Source organism: Amyelois transitella, chromosome 24 (assembly GCF_032362555.1).
Source record: "Amyelois transitella isolate CPQ chromosome 24, ilAmyTran1.1, whole genome shotgun sequence".
Taxonomy (NCBI): domain Eukaryota; kingdom Metazoa; phylum Arthropoda; class Insecta; order Lepidoptera; family Pyralidae; genus Amyelois; species Amyelois transitella.
This window is the reverse complement of record NC_083527.1, coordinates 6,876,522-6,899,873: the sequence shown is the minus strand read 5'-3', so window position 1 is coordinate 6,899,873 and position 23,352 is coordinate 6,876,522. Positions and strand designations below refer to the sequence as shown.

Sequence of the window (23,352 nt, the reverse complement as noted above, 5' to 3'; positions counted from 1 at the left end):
CGACATCCATGGGGAGACATGGAGTGGTCCTATTCTTTTTTCTATTGATACCGGAATAATGCTCATCATTGGAGTTATTCTTATACCCAGGATTATAATGATTACACAATGATTTAATGATATTCAATCATCAATAAAAATAAATATTCAGGAAACTGTGATGTCCACTTAATTAGGTTCAATGTTCATAAATTTAAAAAAAATAACTGGTTAATTTAAATAAAGAACTGGAACAAAACGTTTCCGTTACGCTTAATGAGTATGTAGCACAATCTTAGTAAAACCAACAAATTAATTTAATTTAATTAAAAATGATCACTGATTAAAGGGAAGATAAAATGGACAAGGAAATTAGCATTCTAGATTTCTAAGTTATAAATATTGTGGGAAGTAAACCTTTAAGCCGTGTTGATTAAAAGTTAAACAAACAGCGATTACCAAAGACAATAATAACACAGATATAGAATAGGACCTTAGGGAGTAACATAGACAACATTTTTTTTTCTGAGAGCGGAGCCCCTATAACTAGTGTAAATTATAAAATACCTACCTTTATTTAAGCTTAATATAACCTCACTCTTTGGATAACTATAATTCTTATTTAAAATCACAGGATGCTTTTTTAAAATAATAACGTTTCCCCACAGTAAAGGATTGTTACCAGTTTATCAAAACAAGATCATTCCCGACTCCCGGATAAGTTTGGCGCCGTGCCAGACGGTGACTCCACTTCGGGTGCATTCCTGGCGATCCAGGATATCTTTACTACTATTTTATGTATCCTTTTAGCGATATCTTTAAAATGGATGTGTTAGTGCCGTGTGGTTGCCGGCACCAATACAAAAAAGAATAGGACCACTCCATCTCTTTCTCATGGACGTCGTAAAAGGCGACTAAGGGATAGGCTTACAAACTTGGGATGCTTATTTAGGCGATGGGCTAGCAACCTGTCACTATTTGAATCTTAATTCTATCATTAAGCCAAATAGCTGAACGTGGCCATTCAGTCTTTTCAAGCCTGTTGGCTCTGTCTACCCCGCAAGGGATATAGACGTGATCATATGTATGTATGTATGCACGACCTAACAGACCCTCGGCCCGTGCATACAACTTACATCATTCTTCTTAATCACGGGCGTCGCGCTTTTTGTTCATTCAACTCGCATCATTGTGTGTTCATATTTATTTATCGGATCTTACCTAAATACCAATCAATCATTTCTTGAGCGTATAAAATTAATTGCCTGCCCCTGACTGTCATGTAGGTATTTGAAGTGATAACCTTTAGGATCAGCTAAAGATGCGTTCACACTAACGATTGGCATTGGCATGTAAGTACATACGTTAGCTGTTGGTGTTAACGCATACATATAGTCACGTCTTTATCCCTTACGGAGTAGACAACAGTAGCTAACAATCTTGCTAAAAAGTTCTCAAAGTAGAACAGCAGAGCGTGTATATTTTATTTATGATGGTATTGAGATTTCAAATAGTGACAGGTTGCTAAGCTAAAAAAAACTGGAATCCAAAGTTTATAAGCTAATCCCTTAGTCATTTTTAACGACACCCAAGGGAAAGAGATGGTGTGATCCTGGTGTGATGGTTCTATTTTAAATTACCGGGATCCACACGGCACTTACAGGAGATACATAGTTAGATTAAATTTTGAATAAGTATGTATAAGTATAAGTTTACTATTATATATGGAGTGACCGGATAAGGAACAACGTGATAAGGAAATGTTGTGATGTGAAAGAAAATGTAGTTACAGGAATAGAAAAGAGTATGTTAAGATGGTTCGGTCATGTGGAGAGGATGAATGAAAGCAGGTTGACTAAGCAGATATACAAGGAGAGTGTGGAGGGAAAGGTCGGAGTGGGAAGACCTAGACGAACGTATCTTGATCAAATTAAGGACGTCCTGGCAAAGGTCAGGTCAAGAGTACCCGAAACCACCGAGCTTGCATGAAGAGAGTAATGAATGAGGATGAATTGAAGGAAGTATGCAGAGATCATGGCAAGTGGAAAGATGTAGTCTCTGCCTACCCCTCCGGGAAAGAAGCGTGAATTTTTATGTACCTATGTATATACTATGCTAAAGTACAGACATACATGAAAACTATAGTATATGAAGGGTTAGTGGGAGTATAGTTAACGCGAATCTGTATGGAACTGCATTAGTGCCATCGCCTTACCACTAGATGGCGCTGATTTAATTACATACAAATTGGCGTTTACTTGCTCGACTCGTTTGATCGAGTAAAACTCCCAATAAACCGTCTGACCATAAAGATCAGTATAAAATATTTATACGCTTTCATTTTACAATTCAATTTTCACTCGGGCAAGTCAAACACGTACCAATTCTCAATGGAATAACTTATAGGATCTGAATTCAAAAGTAGAAAATTAAATGTCTATGAAAGTTGGATTTAATTTCTCTGTCATCTATAGGCGTATAGTTACTTTTTTTTTTTTCAACAACTGCGATGTCCCGTGTTTGAATCCCGGCCAGGGCACGATAAGACACGAAATCTCTTTGATGTTTATCTTTATAAGTAATCTATATTAATATTATAAAGCTAAGTGTTTGTTTGTTTGTTTGAACGCGCTAATCTCAGGAACAACTGGTTCGAATTGAAAAATTCTTTTAGCGTTGAATAGACCATTTATCGAGGAAGGCTTGGCTTGCTATAAGAAGCAAAGAAATAACGGAAAATGTGAAAAAAGGGGATAATTATTCATCCTTGAAGGTTTCAATGATGCCCAAAATAACTATTCCACGCGGACGAAGTCGCGGGCACAGCTAGTAATGTAATAAAATATATTATAGTTGGGTGAGTATCTTTGTGTGTGTGAGTGGCCAACTCTTTTATATTATATTCAACAGGCATAATTTTAAGGAAATGGTACATTTTTTCTTTCTCCGAAAACAAACAGCGGAATGATGCATCATGTGATGTCTTACTTATGTGAATAATATTTATGCATGTTTATCTATATTCGTTATTTTTTTTCTTTCTCTTAAATTGACACCGGATTTTTTATCCGTTTGCTATTTTCTAAAGGTTGACTGATAGAGAATGCTATTAGCATTAAGTCCACCTATTACACCTTTGAGGCTCAATAAAGTTTAAAATTGCAAAAAAAATCCATATTAGCATCTACTTAAATAAAACAAATAGAAACAAAAAAAATGATTTTTAGAATATCGTCGTTCATTCATGTTTTTAATGTAGACAATGTGCATTCGTTAACAATTTAGATTTAAGAAATCTATAGATATATGTAAATTGACGTCCGGTGTAAATGCTGCAGTGTAGTTTGTTCCGCCGGTTCTTCTACACATGCGCTTTAAAAGCGGTAGTGGTTATAATTAGATTTAAGTGAGGCGACGTCAATAAATGGATACCTAGTATCCAATTTTGAAAATAAATCTATTCTATTCTAATCACAAGTTTAAAAGTCTTACAATCTGCATGAGAAGTCACCGGCACACACTATATTTTTCCTTCACAACCACACAATGGAAGCTACGTCTAGACTAGACAGTTTTTATCTGCATTTCGTCGTCGACCACGAAGTTTTGGCGACCGTAATTACAATGTCAAATTGACAGCAAAAATGGCGGGATCATTGTTCGAAGGCAATTATGTTACGGTACTTTATCCACTCGGGTCAGGAAATCAGGCATTCTAAACGCTAGTCTAGATTGATTTTAAATGTGGTTAGTTATTTTTAAGGACCGAGCACGCATTTCAGTCTTTTCGAGACTGTTCGTTCTGTCTAACTCATAAACCCTTATATCCATGCGGTGCGGGATAGGGCCGTGAATATGTATTATTTTAAATCGATATCGTATTTTATTTACTGTAAAAATGTTAAAAAATAAACTTATATCTTAAAAAAAAAATTATTTGCACATTTCATTGGATGACCCTCCTTGCCATGCTACCTATGTATGAGAGGGAGGGCGTCATGTTTTTTAAAATAAATATAAATAAATATACACGGGACAAATAACACAGATTGAGTTAGCCTCGTAGTAAGTTCGACACTTGTGTTACGAGATACTAACTCAAAGATACTATATTTTATAATAAATACTTATATAGATAAACACCCAAAACCCAGGTCAATCAGAAAAAGTTTCATTTCTCATCATGCCCTGGCCGGGATTCGAACCATGGTTTTCTGCTGGCATTGTCAAATTCGATTTTAGCGGTAACAATTCTGTGACCATATTAAAAAAAAATATTAGGTGTACTAATAAGTGTAACTTACCCTTAGTGCCGTGTGGGTCCCGGCACCAATAAAAAAAAAAGAATAGGACCATTCCATTTCGTTCCCATAGATGTCGTAAAAGGCGACTAAGGGATGGGCTTATAAACTTGGGATTCTTCTTTTAGGCGATGGGTTAGCAACCTGTTACTATTTGAATCTCAATTCCACCACCAGACTGATGGCTCTGTCTACCCCCCAAGGGAAATAGACGTGTTTATGTACCTATGTACTAACACTAAGTAAATCAGATCCTTCGATCTGATGAAATTCAAGTCTTAAAAAGGTGAAGAGAAAACGGCATATTGCATTCGCTTCGGAGTGAGCATGGCATGAACTGATGCATAATTAGCGTAGAATTAATTTATGGTTTCATCGGCGGGTCGGCGGCGGCGGTGAATCATAATGGGTTGCCAGCGCGAAGCGGGGAATTAACCCCAATTTTTGGTTTACTAGATTGTTTGGCTTGATTATTACGTTTGCTTAATTCTGGATATTTTGGGATAGGAAATTAAAGTTTAAGATTTCTTTGCTTGATTATCTAACTTTCTTAAGAGTGCACAAAAAAGTTTAATGTTATTTATTTTGTTAGTTTGTTATTTCGCTGTAATTTTCGAAGTAAATATTAGATTGCAATGAAAATTTCCAGTATTTTTTTTTCATTTAATACAATAAGTAATTATGTGGAAATAAAAACAAAACAATGTTTAATTTTGTCGTAACAACTAAACGCTGTCGATTTAACAGAATAAGTTTCATTGTCTACTTGCACCATGCACTTATAATGATAACACAGTACAGTTTAAAAAAAAAACAATAAAATATTTTTTTAATAAAAACACATGGTTTTGACTGACATTAACACTAGCATGAATGGTGCAAATTATAAAAAAAAATACTTACCCCATTTTTGGTACGCATAAAAAGCTGGGCACCCCACACCCCAAGCACTACAGTCGTCCATCGTTCCTCTACTTCATTTCTCTCGCAAGTTGTGTGCGCAACGGGAGTACCGGCTCAGTACTCGTTCGACCGCCACCAAGTACTGTCCATTTATAGTTTTAGAAATAAAAAAATAAATAAAGAAAATGAGGGAAATAGTGCACCTGCAGGCTGGACAGTGCGGGAACCAGATTGGAGCAAAAGTAAGTCCTTATTTGAATTTCGAATCTGTCAAATTTGACAGTAACGGTTTAAATATTTTGTTTTCTTTTTAATAATTAAACTATTGCATGTGATGGGGAAATAATATTGTAATTATCATATTTCTTTAGTAAAAAAAATATGTATGTACAATATTACACTCTGAATAATTAGACAGGTATTATATCTGATAAGATTTAAACATCATAACCTGAAAGACGTTTAGTTATAATATAAACATTTTAATTGCCTTGTAAGTTTTATTTATGTTAAAACAAATAAATGCAAATAACTTTAATTAATTTGGTTTTGTTAAATACCGCTACGATGTGAGTAAACGATTTGAATTGGAACTCATTTTTCATGATTAGCAAATTATTTTTTACATGTGAATGGCCTATGAGTATGTAGTTAATTAATACTAATTCAAGTGGTATTTTTTTTTATTTCTTTTACCTAAACTTGGTGTCTAAAAAAAGTAAACAAGCCATTTTGACCAATTCAAATGTTTTAACTACGATAACATTTTACTTTCATAACTTTTTTCTTTTTTTGTCTGCTTTCACTGGCCAGTGATCAAGTATTACAATGCGAGTGTTCTTTATTTTATTGGAGCACGTCTAACCGATATGCTTTCTAACGGAATCGGACAAACATAATTCGATTTTTGAATTTGATTTACTGTTGATATGGCAGAAACATTGCAAATTCTCTTCGAAGTTTGAATTTTGAGACAAAAATTATAGAAGATTATGAAAGAAATAAAATTAAATAAGGTCGAGACGTTGTTGGTTCCATTTGATAGTGGAAAAAAAATTAATTCATATGTTTTTAAATTAAAAACCAACTGACAGCCCAAGGTTATTTATAATCAAATCCTGTTAGTTAAAGTTAACCCTATATGCGTTGATGGTGACAAAATGTCACCTAAGTTGATTTACCTGAAGATAACTTATGATATACCTAAGTAATAATAAAATTATGCTATTACATATTTATGTATATACAAGAAACGTTAAATAATACTAAAACTTATTAACAAAACTGCCAGTTCCGGCAGATCGATGTCCTAAGGTAAAGTGCCCAGAAGGCTGGCTATAAAAGGTAGTTTAATATGGTACAATAAATTAAAAATTTAATTTATATGTTCACTATTTAGACATTTTGTATTCAAATACAGAGTTGCATTGTTCTGTTTTCTTCATAACAATATACATATTGTTTCCAAAAAGGACCGGTTGTTCACTGTGTGTTAATTAGTTTTATAAGTATATCGATAAAGTAAATAATAATAGAATCGATGATATTTTTATTAATATCGTTGTATTATTATATATTGTGTTGAAATTTAAGCGTCTGGCCTAGGCATCAGTCTCGTGAGAACATCTAATAAAACCTTTATTACATTCCTACTTTGAATTAATAAATAAAAAGGAAATCTATTAACTTGTATGAACTTACCTTTATAGTGCATTTCTTCTTACATAAATCTATATATAAAAAATGCAAATAATTAAAAACCTTGAAACAATTTTAAACCGTGTGTGCAGTCTTACGATTTGCGTCATCAGTACAAATTGTTTCAATTTCTGCTGACACATCAATTTATATTGCGGGTGACCCAAAGAAAAAGAACAGACAAACGATGTCAAAGCATAATATAATTATCATTTAACGCGACACAACACATTGTAATTATATCCTACACAAGAATTATTCTTACCCGAAATAATGGCACTTGTTAAAAACGACATTGACTGGCCGTTACAGACCGTTATTATTTTATCAAGAACTACTTTCAAATATGGAATCCACTACGCGATTATATTCAGTAATGGACAAACGGTTGATCCGTATCAATTACAAAAAAAAATCGAATTTAGAACGCAAGCAATTTTAATTGGTAGTCTGAAAATTAATTGCAGTCTAAAGTACTGGTCCGAGACTATTGTTTTTTTTTTTATTTTATTATAGATTTTGTTAACAAGTCTTCGTTAAATCATTATATGGATATTATATGGATACTAGTTTTTTAAGAAATTGTGCTCTTGATGAACTAAATGTAATGTGTGTAAATGTTTTATAACAAACCGTTAAACTAAAATTAAACACGTTTATTAAAATTAGCAATAGCCGTTACAACAACAATGATAAGTATGCATAAAAAAAAACGAATGATAAGAAGGTCTTTGGACAACGATAATTTTAATTTTTAACCGCTAATATTATTTTTGATAAGGTTCAACTGTGTTGGTTGTTGAGTCATTCATGGATAGTATTTTAATGAAATTCTTCTAAGTATGCTCTCTATGTTATGGACGCATTTTGTTTCAATTAGAAATGTTGGAAAAAGCCTTTTTTGAGGAAGGTTTATCTATAACTGCTACCCGTGGGAAGCAGGAACTAGTCGCTAGAACTATATAATTTTATAAATATCACATTAAATAACTGTAAATTAAAAAAAAGTGTCAATAAATTATAAGTAACAAAGTACCTTTTCCTACAATATAGTGCCATGCCATGCTATATTCATGCCATATAATGATCTTTTTAGGAGAGAACCAGCAACATATTATTGTCAAACTAACCATTACTAAGCACTCCAGATTGTGGCCTATGAGTCTAGTGGCTATTGGGTCTGTCTACCACGTAAGGTTATAAAAACGTGACATGTATGAATTTGCTGAAACTATTTGGCTTGCATCGCTCAATGTGTCTAATAAATCCATTAAAAATGAATAAACTGTTCGAAATTTCCAGCCCGTGATTCACACGGGGAAGTGTCTTCGTGCGCACAGAATATAAAACACGGCTTCGGCCTTTTTTAAGCTATGGTCACTGGCCATTGTTTTCTTTGTTTTATGCCACAACTGACGAATATCCGGCCTGTTTCTGTCATTACGGCCAGTCTTATTTGGTTAATTAACGTATTTAATTTTCGAATAAGACTTCTTAAGGTTTTATATGGACAATTTGGAGAACTGTTAAAACACTTTTTGTGACAATTTGAATCCCAAAATTAGTTATCTGTGCCTTCGCGTTGTCTGCAGATGCTTTTTTGATTTTCCTTATTTTGGTTAAGTAGTGGAGCTAACAGTTTTTCATGATCATTAAAAATAACAGAATATATAAATAATTTGAACTATTTTGTTTTTACTTAGAAAGAATTTCTTGCGGTCGCAAGAAGGATTCCCTGTCTTCTGTATACGTCCACCAATTCCCCATCAATAGCTAGGCGGATAAATATTTGTCAATAAACTTCAATCAAGGACGATGCGCGCACGCATCAAACATACCTACGTAAATCTTTAATTCCTGCTTCTGTTTAGTGAGATACAAGGCAGTGCACAACACAGACGCGTTTTAACTAATATCAGTTCAAATTTTTCATAAAGCACATCGTTTTTAAGTGGGTAAGTTGATTTATTCATTACTTATATTGCGAAAATACTAAAATTAACTCTGATTACTAGGTATTATCGTATCTTTTCTCTTGCGCGCTAAATTTCATTATAACCTCAGAGTAACAATGAATCAGTTCCACGGTAATATTAAGAAATGCTACAACTACATTCCCCTGGCACCTAGCATACCAAATTTCATATTTCTTAGAGGGAAAGATTCGACTGTTTAACGAATATTTTCATATACACATATATATATATACAGAATATATTCCTGCAAAGGTTGCGGAGGTCAGATGGGAGTCGCTTCGAGTAAAAACCTGACTCACCCAATGCAGGATCCATGGTTGAAGGCATACCCCAGGCTCCTCTTCAGAGTGGTGAGGATGCAACTAGGACTAAAGCCAAGAGGAAAAGTGTTTTTTAAACATATATTTACTTATAGAAGATGGATTTAAAAAAAATAATAATTCAAAGGATGAACACTCAAACCTAGAACATAATTACTACTTACTTATTTGTTTATTTAAGAAAAAAATATCAGAATGACATCAGTTCTAGTCAGTTAATGAATACGAAAAAGATTAACATAAACATTTAATTCAATCAATGAATAAACATTTATAAGGAAACTATATAAAATACTAATTATAGTTTTCCTTAAATTGATCAGCACACTAATACTAATGAGGTGTGTATTGAAAAATCAATAGTACTTATGTCTAAAAACATGGTTATGTTCAAGAAATTGTAAACAATGATTCAAGGTTGGTTATTTTTACTTTTTATTCACACCAAGTCGAGAAATCCACCCACGGAAATGCATGTGGGCTGTATCTGTACTTGTTACATTTAAGTTCTTGTATATACGTACATATAATCACGTCTATATCCCTTGCGGAGTAGGCAGGTCGAACAGTTTCGAGGAGACTGAAAAGCCACGTTTAGCTGCATGGTTTTACGATGGAATTGAGATTCAAATTGTGTCAGGCTACTAGCCCATCGCCTGCGAGAGGTGTCCTCAGAATATAGCCTATCCTTTAGTCACCTTTTACGACAAAAACGTAAAGATTCTAAAGTGCCGTAAACCACACGGCACATAAGCTCTTGTTTTGATTGGAGATCGCGCCTTTTCTCGGACAAAAATTCTCTTCAAGCCAAGCTAATTGGTTTAAAGTACTCTTGACCTGACCTTTTGCCATGATGTCCCTGATTTGATCAAGGTCTTGACCTTCTCCTTCCAACATTTCTATTCCCACTCTCCTTATGTCTAATTTAGTCTGGTATTAGTATTTGCGCAGTGAGAGGTAAAAATGATTTACCTATGTAATGTAATATTGTTATGAATCACGATTACCCCGAACTTACTACTATAAAATTAGTCTATTGCTACTCCATTCCTAGAACTGTAATTATTTTGTGATTCATGCTTACCCTCCAGGATTATTTCTATCAAACTTTGTGATTCAAGTCTTATCTTTTTGTTAGTATATTGTGATGACTCAACTGTTTTGTTATCTGAATTCACTGTATTGGTTCTTAGTTCTCAGACGTACCTTCTTAGATTTAATCACGTATATATCCCTTGCGGGGTAGACAGAGCCAACTTGTTCTTCCAACCAGCCAACTTCTTGAAACGAAAGATATGCCACGTTATGCTGTTTGGCTTAATGATATAATGGAGATTTAAATAGTGACAGTTTGCTAGTCCACTGCCTAAAAGAATCCCAAGTTTATAAGCCTATCCCTCAGTAGCCTTTTACTACATCCATGGAAAAGAGAGGGACTATGTAGCTTGGATGGGAAAAATGATAAATCGCCTTTTACAAGATTTCTATAGAAATGTTTTCCGAAAAAATTTTTAGAACATCAAGAACTGACACTCCATAAACATACATACATATGGTCACGTCTATATCCCTTGCGGGGTAGACAGAGCCACCAGTCTGGAAAAGACTGAACGGCCACGGTCAGCTATTTGGCTTAATGATAGAATTGAGATTCAAATAGTAACAGGTTGCTAGCCCATCGCCTAAAAAAGAATCCCAAGTTCGAAACCTATCCCTTAGTCGCCTTTTACGACATCCATGGGAAAGAGATGGAGTGGTCCTATTCTTTTTTGAACATAATAAACATATCTGTCAGGGATTGGCATTCGGCCAACGAACATATTGGAATGCTTTCTGTTTCTTCCTGACATTTTTACGACATTTGTATTAGTGAAATGAACCGGGAAGAGTACGGTTTTAACCAGATCGTAATTAGTAGGTTGATGGGTGATTAAAATGAATGAGGTGATGAGGTTGATGGTCTAATTTTTTTTTTAATACAGATGTTTATTTACCTCACGTTTTACTAGCATTTATCGCGTGAATTTAGCGCCATCTGCAAAAAGCGATGAATTTAACGATATCTATAAAACGGTGAAGAGTTAATGCCTTGTGGCTCCCGGAACCAAAGAAAAAAAGAATAGGACCACTCCATCTCGTTCCCATGGATGTCGTTAAAGGCGACTAAGGGGAAACTTGGAATTCTTCTTTTAGGCGATGGGCTAGAAACCTGTCTGGAGTGTCCTATTTATTTTTCTATTGGTGCCGGGAACCACAAGGCAACAGCTAGTTTTAAAAATATCTTATTTGTTTTTAGATCTTATACTTAGTTTACCTTTCTCAAATTAAAAATATACCATAATGAGTACAAAATTAAATAAGTGTTAGTTCTGCATTCTTTGTGACTAACATTTCTTGGAAACTTGGAATACACAAGAAAATTTCAAACATTGTAGGTACACAAAAACGTTATCCTTGAAGTCTGTCGCAGTTGCAATGAGCCAGGGGGTTCAAGGTCTAGCTGCGCCGGCGCCGGTCGCTCGAATTCGTTCGTTTTTTGCGGGTATTTATTTATACCTACTTAGTGCATTCACTCACGCCATTTTTTTTGCTCCGCATTGGGTTAAGATGTTAATTTTTTTATTAGTTTCCTGTTATAATGTAAATTTTATTAAGTTTGCTTACTTATTGCTAGTAAGGCTGCCATCATTCAAATTCAAAAGCAGGTAGATATAACAACAAAAAAATTTATGATATTTTAATAAGCAAATGGGCTAGCAACCTGTCGCTGTCGTGGCGTGGCGTGGCGTGACGTGGCCATTAAATTTTGTGAAAATTATTCCTTATCTGTGTTTATGACTATTAGTTCTTTCTGCCCCGTAAAGGATAAAGACTTAATGTAGAAAGTACTCGTAGAAATAATATCTATTTTGAGAATAAGCTTACGGTCTCTTGAACTCATTCGCTGTCGCAAAATGCCCAATTACAATTGGGCAGCTGATTAGGTAATTGATGATAATTTGCAGCATGTCATTGTGATAATGTCAGGTTATTTCATTGTCTTGTTGGACAATGACCTTTACTGCGGTTTTTCTCGCGGGAAAAGCTGCCGCTGTCCCGTTTCACCTCATAATAAAAAGCGAAATAGCGATAGTTTTTCGTTTAAGAAAAACAGCGTCGCACGAGCCGTGCCAGGGGGGTTAAGTAATGTAGATGGGTAAGATTACCTTTTTATCGATACAATAGTTATTACACTAATAAGGATGAGACCGAGGATAATATCAAAAACAATGTCTTTATGAATGTATGTATGTCTTTTAGAAACAAATAAATACTGATTCATTTTGATTTTTTTGTTTGTAGTTAGTTAGCTTTTCAAGTTATTATCAGGCTTGTTCTTCTGGATATTCCTAAGGGAACTTAAAAACGGGGAATTTTAGTTTAACGTGAGCTTAGCTGAGTGCTACAGCTAGTCCTGGTCTAAGCAAACGATCTAGTTTCCACTGTCCCGCATACAGATGGCTCGCGCGCGCGGTCAATGAACCCTCCTGGCGCCATATCGCAAAGTCTAGCTAATGTTACTCTGCCTTCCTGGCTCCATATACTTTTTGTGAAATGATTGTACCTACAATGTACTTACAACATAGAATTCCAATATGTATTTTCCATTTTGTATTTCCAATAATTTTTCGAATATACGTAGGAATATAATACAAAGAGAAAAGATTTGCAACTCTTGATTTTTATTTGCAATAAATAAGTTCAAACAAAACCTGCCTATGTACTTAAACTGGATCTGAAATTCTTTAGGTTACTTCAAAATTTTATAAATTTGTTAAACTTATATAAATTATTTATCATCATATTAATATTTAATCTACATTGCACCATATTAAAAAAAAACATATTTATTTACATTTTTAAGTATTGCCATCCCAAAACAAGTCACCCCACATAAAGTAAAGGATTTGGCAAAGATTTCACGGTAAGCTGCTTTAGATTTTTTTTTAATACTTAAATGTTTTTAAGGTAACCTTACGAGAAGGCAAAGAATAAGATATCTTCTTTATTGATAACTACAAGAATAAAATCCAACAGCACAGCTGTGACCACTCATAATAATATAAAGAAAATAGTGATGGTTATTTGTTTAAAATTCCTGACACTTGCCTAGCGTAAGGAGATAAGTGGGCACAAATTGTGTATGTTTATTATAGTTCTACTTATACCTACTATGCAGTTATTAATACAATTCGTAGCGCACGACTAATAGTTTTTAGCGTTATTAGAAATTACGTTCGTAGGTACGTGATTATTTTCAGCGTCACCTAGTAATAAAACTTGTGTGTAACAGTAATATATTTAATATCATTGGTTTAACTTGCAAACTATTGAACCAATTTTGATGCCTTACAACCCTAAAATTGCAGTATCCTTTTCTATCTAGCTACTAAATTTCATAAAAATATCAAAGCGTGATAGCAATACGTGTTTAAAATATTCTATCAACGTTCCTTAACGTTTGAAACACATTAACACCGTCAAGTATCAGGCATAAAACCTCTCAAATTAAAAATAAAAACATGCGTTTAGTTTACTGCCATAAAACTCGCTAGCACTCTGTCATCGACATCTGGCATTTGTCTATGACTTCCAGACTTTACATAGGTAAGTACATACAATGAATCATTCCTTTAAAATAGGGTTGGTATTCGAGTGCTTTAAACGCTGACAGCCATATCCTTCCATGTCCGTAATCAATGGCTTATAAAGACTCCTTTGATCGGTATCAAGTTTCTTCACCAGATATGGCAACACTCCCGGACTGGCCGAAAATAAGATGCAGTCGCATGTCAACGGCCAACGCGGGATGCAATAAGAAAAAGTTTGTATTCTATTTTCAAATTGCAGTGGAGAGCTGTCTCCGAGATGGCGTGTTTCAACAAAAAAAAAAGAATGTTTTGAGTGGAAGTAATTTCAGTTCGGATCGAAAATCTACTGGAATTCACAATATATTTATTTAGATTATACATTTGTCATTTACTGAAGTTTTCGTAAGAATTTCTCTCTTAGTGCCCCTATACACTTTCCAAGGAATACATAGATATCTGCTTACATAAAACCAATTGCCTGCATTCCATTTTCTACCTCAATCCATCTTCACACGGTTAATAATTAAAAAAGAAAGATAACTTTCGCGACACAGTACAGTTATTTATTGCAAATTTTACGGTTCGCGCGTTTTTGTGTCACAGTGTTGCCTACATCGTACCTTTAATTAATAAAAAGACTAGCGTGCTTTAAATTTTCGAAATCATTTTCTCTCCTTAGATATATGTCAATCAAACATTATTCTTTAAAAGGTATATTTGCACTTATGATAAACTTTCTCTTATAGATTTGACTTGGATTGGATCACAGCGGTTGACACTGACATTGATTTATTTTTTGTGCTAGTAACATAAGATTATTAAGACTCTTCTTTCTGTCGTCATCGCCTTTGATTTAAATTGATATTGTGTAGAAATTAAGAGTCTGATATTGATGAATCTGGGTCAAACCGCAAGCACTTTTCTGAATTCATTAGATCACGTTCATCTTTTTAATAACCTCGTGGTTACGGTAAGTGCGGTTTTCATTAAAATTGTACGAATTTTCTTTAACGTGTTAAAAATATACAGTTTATTACTGTAAAACGTAAGCTTCCTCAATTTCAATAAAAAAGGAAAATCATAAGCGACGTTCGTATTTTCTTAGTTACAGATGTTAAGCTATAGTCAGGATAAAGCGATCAATATACAGGATATTTTTAACTCGACATCCCCACTAACTACGAATGAACGGATGTACTTATCTACTTACTTATTTAAATTAAAAAAAAATCTATTCAAAAAACATCGCATCCATACATTTTTGAAACTTTTGTCAGCCATAGACTATCAAACCAAACTACCTCTAAGTTAGTGTTAGCCGCAATTTCCCGTGTGTACTGTATCGATTGCCCACAATTACCGGTAATATTGGTCCCATTTCCTAGTATCTGTATCGGTCATCGTCTGGGCTTCCCTAATTGCTGACAGCGACTCGACAAAGGCTTTGTGCTCATGTTACACGATATGGTATTAGTGCTCGACTGGACATTGTATGTATGTAAAAACGGACTAATGACTAACGCACTTAAGTATAATACATAACGCATTGTTAATCATCAAAATTATAGATATACTCGTATATAATTAAATATTAAACTAATATAAAACTTTTTACATAAATGAGTATAAAACTGAAAAATATTTTATTTCCGGTATTCTTATGGAAATCATACAGACTTCAACGTATCTATAAATAAATGTTTATCTACAACGCGTCAACTTTACACGTTACCTACTAGCCCGTATCGTCTTTGATTGTCATTTAATCCCAACCAATCTGTGACTATTGTAGTTTTATTAAGTAATCAAATGATCGTTACAATTGCGTATTTTTCGTGGGAAGCTATGTGTGTGACGTGATTATATGTATGTATGTTCTTACTGTAAGTTAAATAAAAAATATATCATATTTATTGATAAATTATAATTAGATTCAATTTTATTACTTCAAAAACTACATTATAAAGGTTTTAAATAAGAATAGGAAAAAAATAAATCATTAATCATTTATTATTTTTCTCTCCAAAGTAATTTGTATGGCTATTTCAAAAGTTTGTCCAGTTATTAAAAACTTGAAGTCTAGAATCTATCTAGAATTTTCGGTCAGTACGATGATTTAAACAAATTATAGTGACTACGAGTAAAGCTTTACACCTAATTACTTTATCCACTCTATATGTATGTTAAACGAATTAAGTATCTGTATAGTCAGAACGACAAAAAAAAACTTAAAAAACATATTTTAAAGCCACATAACTATATAAGTATAACTTCATTTTTATATAGTCTTTATATTATATTAAGGTTAAACTTAATAGGTTGGTAGGGTAAAAAAGATTTTTTTTAGTTTTATCTAAACTTTGAAGTCAATAACCTCAATTAGTTGACGTGAAAATAATGTCGTTGACCCGATATTTACTATTTACCCTGAATCGGGGTAATAGTCGCCAGGACAGGCAACTCTATTATTTATTCATCTTTTTCGAATTAGGAACATTCGATTTTTTAGGACATTGGTTTAAAAAAGTGGCCAGTTACATTTCTAACGAATATGGGTATTGTCACTAATGCAGTTAACGTAGATAATTTTACTAAAACGTAAAATGTGATGATTGAATTCAGATTTTCATAAACCAGAACACAGATAGGTTGATTACCTATTATTGATTGATTTGAAAAATAAAGTAATAGGAGGTCCCAGAAACCATAATTTCCTTTTTTTGTTAATTCCTACGGGGACGGAATAAACGGCAATTTCAGTTTTTTTAGTTTAATGCGAGCGGAGCTGAAGGCGTGCTATTTTATTTAAATAATGAGTAAATGGCCGAAATCATATGCGGTATAATTTGAGTAAGTTCCTATTTGACAAGTCTCGAATTTAGGTAGCACTTTCGATCTATGTTAAATCTCAATCTGTGTGATAATTTTATGTAGACACACACGTAGTACCTACTTGGCTCGTGATATCCTCTCCTGCCTGATATGCATGACATCACTTTACAAATAATTTTAAGACATGTCTCATCTTGTTCCCCTACACACATGTCCCATTGTCGATATATCAGCCGCCACGAAAAAAAATAAGGGATTTGTTGTACCATTGTTACTTTGTGTCGAAGCGGTGACAGCGGCCATTTTGTTTCGATTTATTTGAGAAAGTAAAATTTGGTAGTTACTTTTTAAAGTTGACAAAATTGTTTAACTACTGTTCATTTCTTTAGGTACTGCTTTATATTGAAACTAGCTGTGCCCGCGACTTCGTCCGCGTGAAATAGTTATTTTGGGCATCATTGATTGAATAATTTTCCCAGTTTTTTTTTCACATTTTCCATTATTTCTTCGCCCCTAATAGTTACAGCGTGATGTTATATAACCTAAAGCCTTCCTCGATAAATGGTCTATTCAACGCAAAAAGAATTTTTCAATTCGAATCAGTAGTCAGTAGTTCCTGAGATTAGCGCGTTCAAACAAACAAACTCTTCAGCTTTATAATATTAGTATAGATAAAAGTATAAACTATGTTGATACCTACTGTTGCCGTATGGTTCCCAGCACTGGGAACATTCCATATCTTTCCCATGGATGTCGTGAAGGGGATAATATAGGCTTATAAACTTGGGATTCTTCTTGTTGGCGATGGGCTAACAACCTGTCACTATTTGAATCTCAATTCCATCATTAAGCCATACAGCTGAACGTGGCCTTTCAGTCTTTTCGAAACTGTTGGCTCTGTCTACCCCGCAAGACGTGACTATATGTATGTATGAGTTTATTTTTCTCATAAGCTGTTATGTATTCTATCATGTATGTTATGTATTCTATCATCAAGCCAAAAAGCTGAACGTGGCCCATCAGTCTTTTAAAGACTTTTGGCTCTGTCTACCCCGCAAGGGATATAGACACGACTGACCCTTGACCTTTTGCCAGAACGTCTTTAATTTGATCTTTTTGGACTTTTCGAGACTGTTGGCTCTGCCCGGTAGGGCATAAAGACGTGATATGTGAATGTGGGGTATACATACATATAATCACGTCTATATCCCTTGCGGGGTAGACAGAGCTAACAGTCTTGTAGACTGATAGGCCACGTTCAGCTATTTGGCTTTAAGATAGAATTGAGATTCTAATAGTGACGGGTTGCTAGCCCATCTACTAAAAGAAGAATTTCAAGTTTATAAGCCTACCCCTTAGTCGCCTTTTTACGACATCCATAGGATAGTGATGGAGCGGTCCTATTCTTTTTTTCTATTTGGTGCCGGGAACCACACGTGAGGTATATCAATTTACAAATATATAGATCTGTAATTTAAACTGTGGACGAATGTACTACGATTATTGACTGAACCTCATACTTGTTCCAGTTCTGGGAGATCATATCGGAGGAGCACGGAATCGACCCCACGGGCGTCTACCGAGGCACCAGCGACTTGCAGCTTGAACGAATCTCTGTGTATTACAATGAGGCCTCTGGTGAGGAAGCTTTTGCTTTTTTTAGAGCTTAATGCTGGTAGCTGTAATGCGCTTGTCTGTGACATCGGAGGTCCCGGGTTCGATTCCCGGCCAAGGCATGATGAGAAAAGAACTTTCTCACATTGGCCTGGGTCCTGGATGTTTATCTATATTAAGTATTTATTATAAAATATAGTATCGTTGAGTTAGTATCTCGTAACACAAGTCTCGAACTTACTTCGAGGTTAACTCAATCTGTGTAATTTGTCCCCTATATATTTATTTATATTCTGTACAAGGTTTAAAGCGGTACCCTATTAGTGAGGCTTCGCTGTATGTCTGTCACCAGCCTGTTTCTCATCAACAGTGACAGCTGAAATTTTCACAGACAACGAATCGCTCGACCATGTACCTACTTAGGAATGTATTGTTTTGTTTGTTTGTTTTTTTGTAATATCTTTATTGCATAAAAATTTACACAGTAACAAGAGAATAGTACATAGTTATAAAAGAAACAAATCACTTGCAATGGCGGACTTATCCCATGAAAGGATCTCTTCCAGTCAACCGGCAAACAATAAAGGAACTAAGTAGATAATTATAACTATTGTATTGACATTTCGTACGAAAACTGTATGAAGTCATCAATAAAAAGGTCAGGAACTCTCGTCAGTGCCAGGATTAGGCGCACAAAAGGTCAGGTCATTGAACCCGGTCCTCAACCAATTGTCGTAATTGTTATGACTGTTTGATGACGAGAAGTCGGTCTGATTCTGATTTAACTACTCATTGAGAAGTAAGTTGATCCTAAAATCTGTTAATCAGGATTAAGGGTGTGGGAACATAGGTACCGTGTGGTTCTCGGCACCAAAACAAAAAAGAATAGGACCACTCCATTTCTTTCCCATGGATGTCGTAAAAGGCGACTAAGGGATTCTTCTTTATGGCGATGGGCTATCAACCTGTCACTATTTGGATCTCAATACCATCATTAAGCCGAGCAGCTGAACGTGGCCATTCAGTCTTTTCGGGACTATTGACTCTGTCTACCCCGCAAGGGATATAGACGTGACTATATGTATGTTTGTATGTATGTAACATAGGTCAAAAAAGCTAAACAAAGATAAAACAACCAAGCCCTCGTAGTGAGACACGCGCGACGCCGTTTTAATGGCGGGAAAAACTATCACTGTTTTTAATTAATTGATTGTTGTAACGCATCCTCAATGCTTTTAATGTGCGCTGCCTCTGATTATGGACTTTCCTTTATATTGTAGTTGAATGGAAGAAATCCCGATTGGGATAAGTCCGTCATTGTACATATTCTCCTATATCCAATGACTGTTCTATTTTTGTTACATTTATTTTTATGTGCAATAAAGAATGTACAAACAAACAAAGAAGACTGCAGATGGCGCAAAATACGGCTTATTTATAATTGTCACTTGTCATATGGGACTACTTCTGGGACAAAATCGGACATAACCTGGTCCCACTAAGGAACAATTCAATCGAACCAATTTAAAAAGACTAGGTTTAAAAAAAAATTTAATAAATTGAATATGCCTGTATAAAATTTGCGATCTGTTAATCAATAAAATATTTAAAACATCAACAAATTAAAGTTGGGCATAGAAAGGAATCTTTTGGCTCAGTAATAAGCCAGTAATCATTAGTCCAGTGGTCAGCATGATTGCCTGCCACGTCGGGGTTCGATTCCCAGTTACATAAAGTATTTTTTATTCTTTTTTTTTCTAGATAAACTAAATACTATTTAGTAGCAGTCATTTGAAACAGTAAAAAAATCTCGTCGGTTGCCCAGGTACTAATATGTTACAAAAGGTTATTTCTGTACTTTTCACAATTTGTGGTTGCGGCTCACCGCTTCCCGACGCTTCTAACTGTTTTTATACTGTTATATCTACTATTATTATTCATAATTCTGTCTGTCCGTCCGTATGTTCGAGTGTTCTACAAGTTACGGTCCAGAATACTACGCAAAACAGGTCGTGATATAAGAATTGCACATGAATTTATGTTGATTTCTGATTTAAGTATTTTACATAGCTATTGAATTGAATAGCTATGCAAACCGAAAACCGGACCAAGTGGATAGAGACAAGTCGGAAGGCGGACCCCGGGCCCCGAAACACTTATGTGGAGGGTGCAACCGGAAACACGCAGAGATGAGAGAGAGATATTGAATTGAATGTGTGTAAAAATAAATTTAACTGCTGTGAAACATTCGGCAGTTTCTACAATTCTAATTCTTTTTGTGAAAGCATGTTACTGAAATTTTATGTTAGTAAGCATAACATGACCATTTGATTTTTTCTGTAACTATGTAGGTTAAAAGCAGAATTGGAAATCGGTTCAGAAACGGCAAAGTATTCGAAAACATAAATTAGCATTGTGTACGGCTGACGGAACATTTTGATCAGAATGTTTTATTTCCATGCTCATTCAACCATTGTCCACGCATTTTCAAAAGCGGCTTGTTTTATGTAAATAAATCGCATTTATGAAGATATTTTTGGCTGAATGGCTTTACAGTGACCATATAGGTACAGCAGCCAGCACAGATATTATACAAATCTAAAATACCTTTTAAATTATTTTATGAAAGGTCTATTTATAAATCCTTATTTTTTTACTATCAGAAAATACTGATTGTAGAAATTATTTGACCAGAACATTTATTATTTTTAAATCCCTCGGTAAAGTCAACAGTTACTATTTAACCTGCTTGACATTTAAAAATGGCGGGAATGTCAGACATTGAGCTATATATTAGAATGTATAGAACTGACTATTGATAGACAGAATTTCAATCGTGTTTTTATAAATCATTTACGTATAATGTTTTTATTTATTCCTGTGTTCGACTTATTATCTCTAGATTTATTTCCCTTTAATATATTTACATGTCTGAAATTGTTGTCCACAGTTGCGACGGCGGAGAGCGGCGGCAAGTACGTCCCCCGCGCCATCCTCCTCGACTTGGAACCAGGCACAATGGACGCCGTCCGCTCCGGCGCATACGGCCAACTCTTCCGGCCGGACAACTTCGTCTTCGGACAGTCCGGCGCTGGCAACAACTGGGCCAAAGGACACTACACAGAAGGTGCTGAACTCGTCGACGCCGTACTAGATGTCGTCCGCAAGGAATGCGAAAACTGCGACTGTCTCCAAGGCTTCCAACTCACACATTCACTCGGTGGCGGCACCGGCTCCGGGATGGGCACACTCTTAATCTCCAAAATCAGAGAAGAGTACCCCGATAGAATCATGAACACATACTCAGTTGTGCCCTCGCCCAAAGTATCAGACACAGTCGTAGAACCATACAATGCCGTCCTTTCCATTCATCAACTAGTCGAAAACACAGATGAAACCTATTGCATAGACAACGAAGCTCTGTACGACATTTGCTATAGAACCCTGAAAGTGCCCAACCCTACTTATGGAGACTTGAATCATTTGGTTTCTCTCACCATGTCTGGCGTGACGACGTGTCTGCGGTTCCCTGGCCAGCTGAATGCGGATCTCCGCAAGCTGGCCGTCAACATGGTGCCGTTCCCGCGTCTGCACTTCTTCATGCCGGGCTTCGCGCCGCTCACATCCCGCGGCAGCCAGCAGTACCGCGCCCTCACCGTGCCAGAGCTCACCCAACAGATGTTCGACGCCAAGAACATGATGGCGGCTTGCGACCCGCGGCACGGGCGGTACCTCACCGTCGCTGCCATCTTCCGCGGCCGCATGTCCATGAAAGAAGTAGATGAACAGATGCTGTCCATCCAAAATAAGAATAGTAGCTTCTTCGTAGAATGGATCCCCAATAATGTAAAGACAGCCGTTTGCGATATTCCCCCTCAAGGTTTGAAGATGTCTTCAACCTTCATAGGTAACACCACAGCCATCCAAGAGTTATTCAAGAGAATATCAGAACAGTTCACCGCTATGTTCAGGCGCAAGGCTTTCTTGCACTGGTACACGGGCGAGGGCATGGACGAGATGGAGTTCAATGAAGCTGAAAGCAATGTGAATGATCTGGTCTCCGAATATCAGCAATATCAGGAAGCTACAGCAGAAGACGACACTGAGTTCGATCAGGAAGATATGGAAGAGTTGGCACAAGATGAACAACACGATTAAATTCGAGATATTGTTTGAGACTGAGCTGCCTTACTATGACAAATAAAAAAAAAAAATTGATAGGTCGCGCTGGCGTACAAAAAATTATGTGTGAGGTGTAAGCGATGCTATTTTCTACACATTAAAAATTACTCTGTGCTCGAAATTGTCTGTTCTATACATTAAGCGTCAATTGCGCTTTTACAAATTTTGACAGGTCAATTGTAAGCGTATTAAAAAATTGCCATCATAGTAAGGATATCAAAATTATAATTCCTTTCATTTACCGGGAAAAAATCTCACATACTCTCTTTTTGTATTTCAGAATTTTAGATTTTAAGTAAATTGCATATTTCCTATTTATACCAAAGCATTTGGACTAACGAACAAAATAATATCCAGATTTTAAAATGCGATCTCGCACTAAGTTTTGTCAAGCGAATTGATAAATATTGAAGTGCAAAATATTTTAAATAATGATGAATGAATAGTATTATTCGGAATCTGTATTAAAGTGAATTTTAATCATAATGAAGTCAGAAATTATAAGGAACGTACCAATTCGTGCATTTCTTAGCATAAGTTACTGTAATGTCTTGTATGCTTTTACATAATAATTTATAATTAAATGTTTTAAACAAATGTCTTATTTATTTTTCTTATCAAACATCAAGTTCAGCTTTGGTTTGTTCTTCAGTTTCTTCTGTGTTAGTCCTGATTGTGCCCTCATCTCTCTGGAGAGGAGCTAACTCACTGAACACAGATTATATACATACATACCTACTTTTTTTTTACGACCACGACTCTGAACCACATGTCATAGCATAGTTCAAATCGACGGAAAAAAGTAAAATACGTCATACCTTAAACTACACTACTCATTGAGATAGTAACTCCGTACTTACTGGATTTTAATAAGCATAAAGTACATGGACTTTATGACGACAGGACGATGCATTAT

At 35.2% G+C, this 23,352-nt stretch overlaps 1 protein-coding gene across 2 annotated transcripts; it reads left to right on the top strand.

The window, feature by feature from the left end:
• Positions 1–5,261: 5,261 nt before the first annotated feature.
• Positions 5,262–22,991, top strand: LOC106139180 (tubulin beta chain). 2 transcript variants are annotated; one of them, XM_060951146.1, is made up of 3 exons: positions 5,262–5,425; positions 18,170–18,278; positions 21,205–22,991. In XM_060951146.1, the coding sequence occupies exons 1-3, from the start codon at positions 5,369–5,371 to the stop codon at positions 22,410–22,412; spliced, it is 1,374 nt and encodes a 457-aa protein (XP_060807129.1). In that variant the 5' UTR covers positions 5,262–5,368; the 3' UTR covers positions 22,413–22,991. The 2 variants fall into 2 exon arrangements, with proteins under 2 accessions (XP_060807129.1, XP_013196025.1); XM_013340571.2 differs by lacking the exon at positions 5,262–5,425 and adding an exon at positions 8,689–8,836.
• Positions 22,992–23,352: the final 361 nt, after the last annotated feature.

What these genes read in the sequence shown, in the direction of transcription:
- LOC106139180 (XM_060951146.1), top strand. Translation starts at nt 5,369, where the DNA reads ATGAGGGAAATAGTGCACCTGCAGGCTGGACAGTGCGGGAACCAGATT. An exon ending in GGAACCAGATTGGAGCAAAA is followed by an intron (nt 5,426 to 18,169) that starts GTAAGTCCTTAT and finishes TACTTGTTCCAG; the next exon opens with TTCTGGGAGATCATATCGGA. An exon ending in GTATTACAATGAGGCCTCTG is followed by an intron (nt 18,279 to 21,204) that starts GTGAGGAAGCTT and finishes TGTTGTCCACAG; the next exon opens with TTGCGACGGCGGAGAGCGGC.